Consider the following 12,165-nt stretch of genomic DNA (forward strand, 5'->3'; position numbering starts at 1 on the left):
GTTCACTGAGCTCATAAATCAAGTGAGAAGTCGGCTCATTTCTCCAAAAGTCTGCATGGTATCTGTGTTTTGTTCCAGCCAATGGCGCTCCCCCTTCTGGCCTTTACATAGAATGCTGGTTTAAGACACTTCGTCTGCTTCACTTTACAGACCCAGAAGTTCTGTCTGTTATATGTACTGTCAATTGTTTGCACCTTAGCATATAATGCAATTGACTGTGTACAGTCCATGAAAGTATACACTAGGTTGCAGTGGACATTACTGTAACTGCACTGGCTTATAACGTTACTTTTTATGTTGGCCTTGCTACAGAGCTGTATCTTGCCATTGGCTTATTATTTTAAACAGCTGTGTTTACAAAAGAAAAATGGTTTTAAAAATAAGTAGCGTCTTTCTATCACTCTTTTTCAGAAGAAATGTACACGCAAAAAGATTGAGATCTTTAAAAACATATGGGTATTGACAGTCACAAGTAGGGAGGTGCTATACTGAAAATAGGACTCTGTAGAGTCTCTGAGCCGCATTAACCTGGTGCGGTCATACACAGACGAAGAGAGAACTACAGCAGTGTGTATCCTGGACCTTGGGAAAAAGGAGAAAAGAAAAAGGCCATTCAAAGATTCCCAAACTGTGAAAGAATGTATGCTGGCTGTCCTGGATCAATTAGTGTGACCAAAAGCTAAAAAAAAGTTTTAAAAAGGTGGTCAAAAAGGCTGGCCCATCTACAGTTCCTCATTTTAAGATTTGGCTCAATTGAATTGTTAATTGCATAGCCCTGTTGTAGTCAATATGGATGTAAATGCACTAATTAAGGAAACAAATCTGTCTTATTAAAATATCTCTTGAAAAGTTAAATTATTATCTCTGACTGAGGCTAGATAAAGCAGAATAATAATTTTACTGATAGAATATTGGAGTAAATGGGAAAAGCTGATCTGTAGCTTTCTTTTATAAGATGTTTTACACAGCCAAAGAAGGTGACATTCCTTGGAAACAGAAGAATTTAAGATAGGAAGTTGAGATAAAGCTGAAGTTGTAAAAGTCGTGGCCTATCCTCCCCCAAAAACAAACACACACACACACACACACACACACACACAGAAAGGAGCATAGCAATGTTTGGGAATGTTGTAACATTCTAGTTTTCTTGTAGTCTAAGCTTTAAGATTTTTAGCTGTACATGTGTAGTTAGGCTAACATCATTGCACCACTTGGAAAGAGCGGAAATTTAGAAAAACAAAAAAATCTGAATTTTGTAAAAACATTTTTACACTTTGCTGACGTGGAAAAGTTGGTGTATTGGTAAATCATGACATACACAAAGCATGTGACTTAAATGTCCACTGAAAGTTCTGCTCCACTGAAGAGATAAATGATGGCAGATGAAAAAACACATTCCTATCCCAGGTCGTCAAATACTGACGCTACTTTGCCACGCCCTTTGGTGTCATATATAGAAACACAAAGTCCCCTTTAAATCTGTATGAGACGCCTTTATTAACACATGGTTAACATTGTGAAGCAGTTGCAGTTTTGTTTAGGCAACAAAAGTACTGGGTTAGGTTTAGGAAAAGATTATTAATGATTTAGGTTAAAATAAGTATGTTACTTGATAAAAGTCATGTTGCCATTACTACGGCAACAAGTAGCGTACGTTGCATTATGTAAGGTAAAACGTTAAGTTTTTATTTCACATGGGACACAAACAGTGGTCTCCTGGGTGAAAGTCCTGTGTTTGTACACAGACTTTGTCCCTTTACACCCATTGTGGATGGGTTATGTGAGTGATGAGTACACTGGAACCTTCCTGAAATTAATACATGAAGTAAAATCTTATTTCCATCACTTTCTCCATTTGTTTTTCTAGTGTGTTCAAGGTTGGACTGGAACTCTTCTAATTACATCATCTCAGTGCATACTCTGTCTACTATGGTTTGATAGCACCCAACTGGAGGATTAGGGTTGTGACTATATGAAGGTTTCTAAATCTGATTGAGATACAGTGTCAACACATTTGCAAATAATATTTCTACAATTGTGGCTGCATTATTCTGACAGGAGCCACTTTAAGGAAGGAAAAAATATTGAGATTTTGAGAAGGAAGTTGCAATACTGAGAGAAGAAAGCCCAAAATGTACAAGAAAAAAGTCTATATTAATAGTAAAAATTAACAAGTTGTAATTTTTATATTTTAGGAGTTAAATTCAAAATTTACAAGAAAAGGAGTAATATTGGAAGATTTTAACTCTCGTAGTAAAACAGGTGAGAACGGTGTCAGCTTTTATGTGTCAGAAGAGTGATGTTAATCTAAAGTTAGACGTTACGTCAATGAACCAGTTAGCGTCATATGATCAGAAAGTTTAAGATATTGAAATGTAAATGAAACAAGTTACATGATGCTTTGGAGTAGTGGCTGGAGCACAGTGGGAATTATGGGTAACTCAAGTAGCAGGGAGTGCATTTATGGCAGGAAAGTTATTAAAGCTTAGCGGGCTTTATGAAAATGATATGAGTTGCAGCCTGCCTGTGCATTACGTTGTTGCTCTGCTGGTACTGTGTCCAGTTTAGACTGACACCTGTCGCCCTGTCTGGGAGTGTCTCTGGATTAGAACGTTTAGGGATCTAACTGTTTGCTGCTCTTTATCAGGAGTCTGGAAATGAATAAGATGTGCATTTGCCAAACCAGCAACAAAGTGCTGTTCCTTGAAGCCTCCTCTCTCATAAAACAAATTAAACAGTTTGAAAACAACTTTGATAAAGCATAAATCTCACCATTCAATGGCTTCTTTTACACACAAATGTTAAGTTGTCCACCTCTTTTAAATTGCAGCATCTGTTTCATTAAGCTTTTCAGTGGGAAACATCCCTGTGAGAGACAGTTCTGAATCAGGCTAGGCGTCGGTCTTCAGACGGCGTGTAATGTAGCTCAGGGACGAGACACTGCAGTCCAAATAGTAATTGTGGGTTGTAGGTAGTTACAGTATTATAGATACAGTTTGTGAGGAAATACTAAAATGTACATGAAATCCAATCAGCCGAATCTGAGCATAATAAGTTTGGTTCACAAAGCAACCTACTTTATTTGTGAAATAATATTATATTTAATTATTATAAATAATATATATATTACAACCTTTTTCAAAATTCTAAACGTTTCTCTAGAAATATCCTTTTTTTCAAAATATTATGACTTTTGTCTCAAAACAAATTATTTTTTAAATATTAACTTTTTTCTCTAAATTGTACAACTTTTTTTCTCTCAAAATATCATGATTCTTTCTATATCCTGAAATCTGGTGTTTGATAAGTTAAGTGTGTGATCAAATTTGTCCAGATTAGTTCATCTCGGTTGGCCCTATGCTATCTTGGGCTGTGTTAACTGATGATGTTGAAATGAATCCACCAAAATATCCATTTTGGCTGCTGGCTTCCACTGCAGACACAACTGACACAGATATGTCTCTGTTCAACTGGGTAAAACTGAGATAGCTGACACAGGGCTCTTGCTCATATACATAAAACCCTTCACAGTATGAGACACAGTGGAGCCCCACACCTCATCAAAGAATGCCAAACGAGCCGCTTCGAGCCACATGTGTGAGCCTCACCCAGAGAAAGAAATCACTCCTGTGTTCAAACTATGTAACAGTATCACATGATCTGTTATCTGTTTCTTGTTTCTTACTGTTTTTATTTTTTTGTTGTACGGTGTCCTCGAGTGCCCAGAGAGGCGCCTTTAAATAAAATGTATTATTATTATTATTATTATGAGATGACCTGATAGAGCAGAGAAATGGGAGCTAGTGATGTGAGTAGCCAGAGCAGCCTTAATCCCTCCCTGCTGTATTTATCTACTCCTTTTGTGTCACAAGCTTAGACACTCACTCCCCCCGTGTGCCATCGCATGGCAGCTGAATTACTGAATACCAGTTGGAATGTGGGTCCTTTAACTGGAGTTAATGTCCCACTGAGAACAACTGAACAAGTCTGAGAGCAGAAATACAAAGGTCATATATCCTTGTGCATTTTCCCAAAAACAGTGTAAACATGAGCAGTCTATGTCAGCATAAAGGTGTTTTTGAACTTATTTCTTACTTGACTCCATAAAAGTCCATGCCACAAACTCTTGATATAAAGTCAAAATGGGTTACCTAAGATAAATATTATTTTTATTATTATGTTATGAAACTTTTTGAGCGAGAGGGGGCGGGAAATAGACAAAAGCAGCTGCACAGTCATCATCACACAGCAGCTCCTCCCATAGAGGGCAAACACCTCCCTCCTGCTTTAGTTCACTCCCATCACACTGAGGTTAAATCACCCTCAGACAGCTCCACAGTCCACTACAGATAGCCACAGGTTGCTCTCAGACTGGAACACAGATGTGACTGCATCTGAATGAGGATACTATTTCTCTACCTGTTAATCATCAGCCTGGCAAACATTAATCTCAGTGTTTGATCTTAGACATTTGACTGACGTGTGGCTCTCTGCCTTTATCTGCCTGGGCATTTTTGGCCTGATCATTTGCAGAGTGGCACATTTTAAGTGTACATCTACAAAAAGCCAGAGGAATGAATTTTGATGAAATTCTCTGTCTTATCGGGGGCTTTGGGAAGTTCCAGAAGATCTTGTATGTATGGATCTGTGTACCTCAGATCTTTCTGGCATTCCACATGCTGGTCTCTGTCTTCACCGGGGCTGTTCCTCCACATTTATGCCGCTCCACGTGGCCCTCAGCGGGCGTTCCGGCCTCTTCGAACTTCAACCTTAGCCTTCTGTCCGACCCTGATGGCAGAACCGAACTGTCCTGCGCAACCCCCTTGAACCACAGCGGTGCTGTAGCTGTTGGCGATGGGCACCCTACAGGGAGCTGCCAAGGGGGTTGGGAGTATAGCACAGAGACCTTCCAAAGCACCATAGTAACTGAGGTGAGTGATAAACAAACAACCTCCCTGAAAGGCTCTCAATTTAGGATTTGAACTGACCTAATATCTACATTTTCTCCAGATGTTTAACATTAGAACTTTATGCAGCTAAGGAAATATGGAGGTATGGACAGTTTTATTACAGTGTACTCTGGTGATATCCGAGACAGGGTTAAACAGGGTGACAGTTGAAAGATGGAGTCCTGGAGCGTAGGCATCCTCTAGGCCTTCACACACACCTTGCCACCCTGCCAGGTTTTGTAACACATGAATCTGAGGGGTGGGCAGCAGGATGCAGTTGACAAAAACAGTGTCACATGGCATTGTGATGTGTCAGCCACAGCGACAACAGTCACTGGGGAGCAGGCAGAAGATCTGCAGTTGATTTAAAAGTCTTTGGAAGTTGGCCAATCCTCCACAGTAGATTGTGATGGGAAGATGCCCAGTTCCAGTTGTGGATAATGTAATAGCCTTTGGATTGATTTATAGAACTACAATGAGTGGGCACTTATCATTTAAAATGTGTCTAAGGTCAGTGATAGAAGAAAGGTCATGAAGTCATTAAAATCTAAATGGTTTATCCCCTTTAGAGCATGAATGTGCTAAGCAAATTCCATGGCAATCAGCCTGTTAGATCAAGAGATATCTTACATGAAGTTGGTGCACATGGAGTGTCCAGAATAGAAATGGTTCATTATCTGGGGAGTATGATTAAGGAATCTGCCCTTTTTTTTGGAAAATGAAATTGAAAGGTCAGGGGGTCATAAAGATTAATAGGAGTCACCCTCAAGGTAACATGAATATACAGACCAGAATTTATGGCAATCTAGATAGTAGAGGTCTCACCACTCTTGATCCACAATTTTCAGGCAGCTATAGAATTAATTCTTCTTTAATGAAAGATGTTCTCATTTAAATGCTTTTCTGTGCTTCTTGCAGTGGGACCTGGTTTGTGATAGTGCCAACCTGAACAACATGGGCTCCTCCATCTACATGTTTGGCCTCCTAGTTGGAGCAATTGTGTTTGGGAGCTTAGCTGATAAGTAAGTTTGTCCATCTTCAGAGCACTATTTAATAAATGATGAGACGCCTATTCCACGGTTTTGTCCTCTGTATTACTTTATGGAATTGTTACTTTTTTAATTCACATCATTATTTTTCATATTTTGTTTACATGCAATGACCAAATTCAGAAATGTCTTGTTCCAGGTACGGTCGGAGGATCATCATCCTCATCAACTTGGCATCCCAGGCAGTCTTTGGGGTTGGCGCTGCTTTTGCCCCTAATTTCTACATCTACATAGCCCTCCGCTTTATGGTTGGAACATCTATCTCTGGTGTCATCATGAATGCATTTGTCCTTGGTCAGTGTCTTTATAGAAAGTTGGGAAACATTTAATCATTATGGCTTTCACAATTAATAAACTCAATCAGTGCAATGTGTATCCGATGCTTTCAGGCCTGTCCAATTCCATGGTTTATTTTGAGTTAGGGTAAGGTTATATTCATTCAAATTACAAAGCATGCAGTATAGTGTCTAACCAGGCAGATTGGTGTGGTTTTGTTTACCACGCTTTTAAAATATCCTGCTATGGGACTTACTGTATGCTGCCACCACAGTACAATGGTGGGGAATGGAAGTAAAACTCAATAGCATCATGTCTTTCCAGAAAGAATGTTGCAGGTACTCAAGATAATTCACAGACTTAGAACAGTTTTCATTAGCAACTGTTTGGCTAATAACTGTTTACTGATTTATAGTTTAACTGATTTACCAGGTGAGGAAACAGAGGCAGAAGCACAGCCATCAGTGGAGATCTCAAATCTGTTTGTTCCTAAAGATAAATGTGCCCCTGTCTTGTTTTTGTGTCGTACAGGCACTGAATGGACAGGATCCAAGCAGCGCATGCTGGCTGGTATAATCACTGACTACTTCTTCGGCTTTGGCTACATTCTGCTGGCCGGAGTGGCGTACCTCATAAGAGACTGGCGTAAACTGCAGCTGGCTATCTCAGCACCTGGATTTCTCTTCATCTTCTACATCTGGTGAGTGGGCAGCAGCAAAGTGACCCAGATTTGATGCAGTGTAGACCGAGTTTCCCAAAAACCTTTTTTAACAGAACCTTCAACAGACTGCTTGGGTTTGTGAAAGTTTATGATGAAGAAGATCCCTTTTATCCCCTTGATTGAAAACAAAATGTGTAGCGAATACTCAATGTCATGCATGATTGGTGCCAAATTCCTCTTATATTGTTAGTGTAGCAGGAAATACACTGACCCACTTTGAGGAGTATCTCTTTGTTTGTCTCTTGCTATAGATCTTACTTATTACTTGTCAAACATAATGTTTTAAGTTACACCTGCCCCTTTTCTTCAAGCAGCGCAGTGGGTAAAGCACATGTATTTGTTAGTAGGTCACCTGAGCAACTTATCTTTAACATTTTTAGGGTGTTGCCAAAGTCAGCTCGCTGGTTAATGGCCAACGATAGGAAAGACGAGGCATGGGAACTGATCCGGAAAGCAGCGCAGATGAATGGAAAGCCCCTCAGCAAAGATTTGGAGATGTGTCAGGTAGAGATGAGACATTTTTTATTACTTACTAGTCTGTAGATGTTTTAGATTTACTAGTAGGTTATTTAATCTTTTCAAAATGTCAACAATAATAACAAATATCCATCACAGCCAAAACTGATAAAATTGAACATTTGCTAAGCTTCACCCCCCTTAGTTACCTGTCAGGATTTCTGTTCTCGCACAGCACATATGACATTCTAGGTGTCTCCACTCCACCATTATGTTTTTCAAAATAGCTAGCCCACAAAGGAATGTAGTCAGTGAAGTTGGGCTTGTTTTCAGGCAGTGACACGCAGTTGTGTTGCTGTGTGTTGGAGTGGATAAACACAGTGTTTAAGTTATTTCCTTACACTTTCACTCTTGTGTGGTTTGGAAAGACTTTAATAAGTATCACTCTTACTACAGCCCATGTGCACGGCTATGATTGGGGGTGGCGGTTAGTTTCTTACTTGCAGATGAAAATAAAAAATGGCATAAAGCGGGCATGCAAACAAAATGTAGCGCTTGTAAACATGCAACAAGATCCCATTTTATATTTGATTATAATCATGATTTGTAAGTCACCTCATTGATCATTACTACACAATACTGAATAGTTCCTCTTGCTTTAGTAACAGTGAGAGTCTACTAAGTCTATCACATAGGTACTCCACTATCAAACAGAAGGCTCTCGCTCACTCCATTATTGCTTTGCATAAATGTTTCATTATCATTTAAACATGCAAACTACTTAAACAGTACTGTGTTTTGTCTCATACTTACTGTCTTACTCACTGTGTCACCAGGTCTATAAAAGTGAGGAGCGAACAGAAAGAGCGAAAAAAAAACGCTCATTCATAGACCTTGTTCGAACCCCAAAAATGAGGAAGCAGTCTCTGATTGTTTTTTATCTCTGGTGAGTATGAGCAGAACGTCACCTCTCTCTTTTATTAACTTTAAGACTTGACAAGGAGTTTCGCCATTGGCCATTGCCAAATAAATAGGCGCAAACAAGCCTGGCTTTTTACATCAGAGGTGAATTTCTCCTGCTTCCATGCTTTTTTCTAAACACACATATAGCTGACCCTTATAATAACCTTAATGAATTATGTGCTCTCCTGCCTGTGTGTGTGTGTGTGTGTGTCTTCTTGTCTCTCGCTCTGTTAAGACACAACTGACATATGGAATAAGTACATCATTTTAAACACAATCACAGACAGCAGTGATGCTGTTTCTGATAAATATAGTAGTGGCTGTGGTGTCCTTGAATAGCACTGCATCACTGCAGTAAGAGTAAAAAGGGTTTACTTATGACTTTATTTTTATTTGTTTAGTGTTTTACAATGACCCGCCCAAACAGCAGAACTTTTTGTTTTCTTCTTGGTAAGGCAGGAGGGGCACTGGGAGTCCCACATTCCTAACAGTCTGTTCAACTTTCCTTTTCCAAAGCAGTCCTCTCCACCATCTCTTGTCAGCCTGTCAGCTGTGTTCAACCTTGCAATATTTGAAACTGATCCGATTTATTTTTTGGTATATTTTGTTTATGATATTAAAATAATCTTAAAAAGTGGGCAAACCCCAGGGGAGAGTATATTTATGATTTTATTTTATTTATATATATATACCTCTAAGTATGTATACACATTTATGTAAATAGAAAAATGGCAGTTCAATGTGGCGGCCTCCGTAGAGACCCACTCCTTCTGTAGATAAAAACGGCTAAGCTAAGGTAACAAAAACACAATGATTCCTATTCCAGCTGATTATACACTAATGAAAACATACCTATGGATATTTTATTCTATTTCTGACAATAGAAAAGTTACATAATGGGCCTGTAAAACTTTGTTTCCAGGTTGTAACAGAGGCCTTCTTTTATGATTGAATATTATATTCCATTTCTGCCAATAGATCCTCCTCAATGTTACACACTGAACGTCTGAACTCAGAGGCTGCATAAAGGGCCAGTATAAGATAAATAAGGATGTTTTTGAATTGTGAATCATGCAAAACCACTCTAATCCCAGAATAAACATATAGAGCGGGAAATGAGCACTAGAGTTCCTTTTTAATTACATGTTATGCTATCCACCATTCATTTTCAAATTCCTTCATCATGGAGAAGATAATGTACATTCAGAAAGAATTCAGATGGACGGTTTTACAGACTAAAGAGAGGAAAAGCATACAGGGATTCGGCTGTGTAACACTACCTCACCAAGCACATGGCTTTCTGCATAAAGATCATTGTATTTGTACTAAAATGTCAACAGACAACCGGAATCCCTTTAAAACCAGAGTAGCTTATTATTTTCATGAGTTTATTTTTACTTATTTGTAATAGTCAACTGCATGTATATTCCCTGTGTGTTGTCTAGCTGGTCTTCCATTACTGAGGATAAAAGCTTTAACTAAGACAGCAAACAAGGGTGAAAGAGAACTGTTAAGAGTAGTTCCCGGTGGGACTAATGGCCATTAGCGTCAGATTGTTAGCAACGATGGAATGTATATGTGTTAACGAGGCTGCTCTCTTTCACTGACTGAAGGCAGCGCAGAAAGCTGCTGACACAGTGAGCTCAGAGCACTGCACACACACAGCTGTGCTGCCAACTTCCAATACTTTCAAGGAAGAGTATTGAATAGCAGCCCAATGAGTTCAGAGATCCGTCTAGAGATTCTTTTGTTGAAAGTTGTTCAAAGTGTGCAAGTTGGCAACGCTGTGTAGTTCCATACTGATTTTACAGAGCCAGGCCAGCTCTGCCTGTCCAGAAAGTTTGATAAGTCACTGAAGCCCCTCTCAAATTCTGCCCATTTTGTGCAAAGAGTCAGTCAAATAATATTATTTGTAACTTTGAAATGGATTGTAAGAACATAACATAACTTTAATTAACAAACTGATTTGCAGGAGCTCAAAAATGATAACTCCTATAAAAATAACTTTTTGTTTTCCGAAACATTCACTATATGCTGACAGTAGTACAAGAGACAGATAATGTGTGGAAAAATCTGGCCAATCAGAGCCCAGAAAGATAAAGAGACGCTTTGGGTTGGTGGCTTGATGATAGTTGTTTGCTGAGTCTCATTCCCAGCGTCTGTATTTAACCTGAATATTCCATGCAAACAGAAATTTGCACTTTGATTGGACTGTCCAGAGATCTGACTAGCTATTGTTTGAGAACACAAGATGTGATTGAGATTGATGTCTGCTCCAAGTGTGCAGACCGAACTGTGTTAGTACATAGTCGGTTGGTACTTGTCACTGTGCTTAGGTAATATAAATGTTTTTGACACATTAATGTATATCTCGTATGTTTTCATTTGGATATTGTTGTTTTTATACTGCTGTTTTGGCCAAGTCTCCCTTGAAAATACATTGATTTTAACAGGTCTGACCAGGTTTAATATTTAAACCACAGTTTTGCCAGGGACAACAGCAAATTAATAACCAGAACAGCTGCTGAATAATATAGACTGTAGAATATTTTGTTTTGGAGCTCCTGGTAGAAACCTCCTGAACCATGAACACAACCTAACCGGGAGAAGATGTATGCAGTGACCGCAATGGTGGTGTGTCAGTTATGTGGCGAAGGTAACAAAGAGGTCATACAGTTACAGGAAGGACATTAACTGTCCTCCAGAATGATGCTGTTGTTCTGTCTCAGGTTTGCCAACGTGCTCGTGTACTACGGCTTGTCTCTCAACATCTCTGACTTCGGAATGAACATCTATCTGACCCAGATGATATTTGGCCTGGTGGAGATGCCTGCACGCACCATCACCCTGTTCACCCTCAACCGCTCCCGCAAGATCTCCCAGCTGGCTTTCCTGGCTGTGGGTGGCACTGCCTGCCTGCTGACCATCTTCATTCCCAGTGGTATGGACAGTTAATGGGTTTTTTCCCCCTTGTTTCCAGTCTGTCTGAAGGTTTCCCTTACTTTTGTTTGACCTTTCCTCTAGACCTGTCTGTCATTAAAACTGTGCTGGCCATGATTGGGAAGTTTGGGATCACGGCCTCTCTGTCCATTATTTACGTCTACTCAGCTGAGTTGTTCCCCACTGTTATCAGGTAAGTGTTTCCTACCAAACACACTTGAGTAGGGACTCACAATTCAAAAACATTTAACACTTACTTTATTCCTCAGGGAAATATTTTAAAAATATATTTCGCTTATATTTTCTTTATTTTTTATTATAGAATCCTTTCTATTATTTCTATTCGTAGAAGTGATAATGTCTTTGAACCTTGATACCTCTACTGACGTCAGTAACGTAGGACATCGAACAAGCAAAGTCAAAAGGAGATAGTGCCCTCTGCTGTTTCAATCACAATTACTTTTTCAATCTTCACATATTTGTTACATGATTTAACTGTCTCGCGATATATCTTTACATTCCCACCCTAGAGTGTTCCTGACTATAAGGTTTTGCTACCCAGCAAGGTTCCTGTGCTACAATTGAGGCCATTTAACAGTTTCTACTAAAACCAAACCCACTCTGGCTGGCAATGTCCCAGAATGTTTTACTTTAACCTTTGATGAATGAGGACCTCCCTTTCTAAAAAACATTATTTGATTAAAAAAAAAAAAACATACATAGGACATGCCTCCGCTGAACCTATTAACCTGTAACTCCCTCTACACGTGCCTCAGTCAGGCTTCGTTTAAATCGATTACAGTTAGTCCAA

General features: G+C 39.3%; 1 protein-coding gene across 1 annotated transcript in view; it reads left to right on the plus strand.

Moving 5' to 3' along the window:
• The first annotated feature begins 4,355 nt into the window (after positions 1-4,355).
• Positions 4,356-12,165, plus strand: part of si:dkey-119m7.4 (uncharacterized protein LOC560629 homolog) — an 11,792-nt gene continuing 3,982 nt past the window's right edge. The window contains exons 1-8 of the mRNA XM_035679243.1: positions 4,356-4,931; positions 5,868-5,971; positions 6,138-6,292; positions 6,806-6,974; positions 7,376-7,499; positions 8,288-8,397; positions 11,144-11,355; positions 11,439-11,547. Of these exons, the coding sequence (XP_035535136.1) occupies positions 4,575-4,931; positions 5,868-5,971; positions 6,138-6,292; positions 6,806-6,974; positions 7,376-7,499; positions 8,288-8,397; positions 11,144-11,355; positions 11,439-11,547 (1,340 nt within the window). The 5' untranslated portion in view covers positions 4,356-4,574. The remainder of the gene's footprint in view (positions 4,932-5,867; positions 5,972-6,137; positions 6,293-6,805; positions 6,975-7,375; positions 7,500-8,287; positions 8,398-11,143; positions 11,356-11,438; positions 11,548-12,165) is intronic.

Source organism: Morone saxatilis, unplaced genomic scaffold, assembly GCF_004916995.1.
Source record: "Morone saxatilis isolate NCDOM2014 unplaced genomic scaffold, NCSU_SB_2.0 Contig7, whole genome shotgun sequence".
Lineage (NCBI taxonomy): Eukaryota > Metazoa > Chordata > Actinopteri > Moronidae > Morone > Morone saxatilis.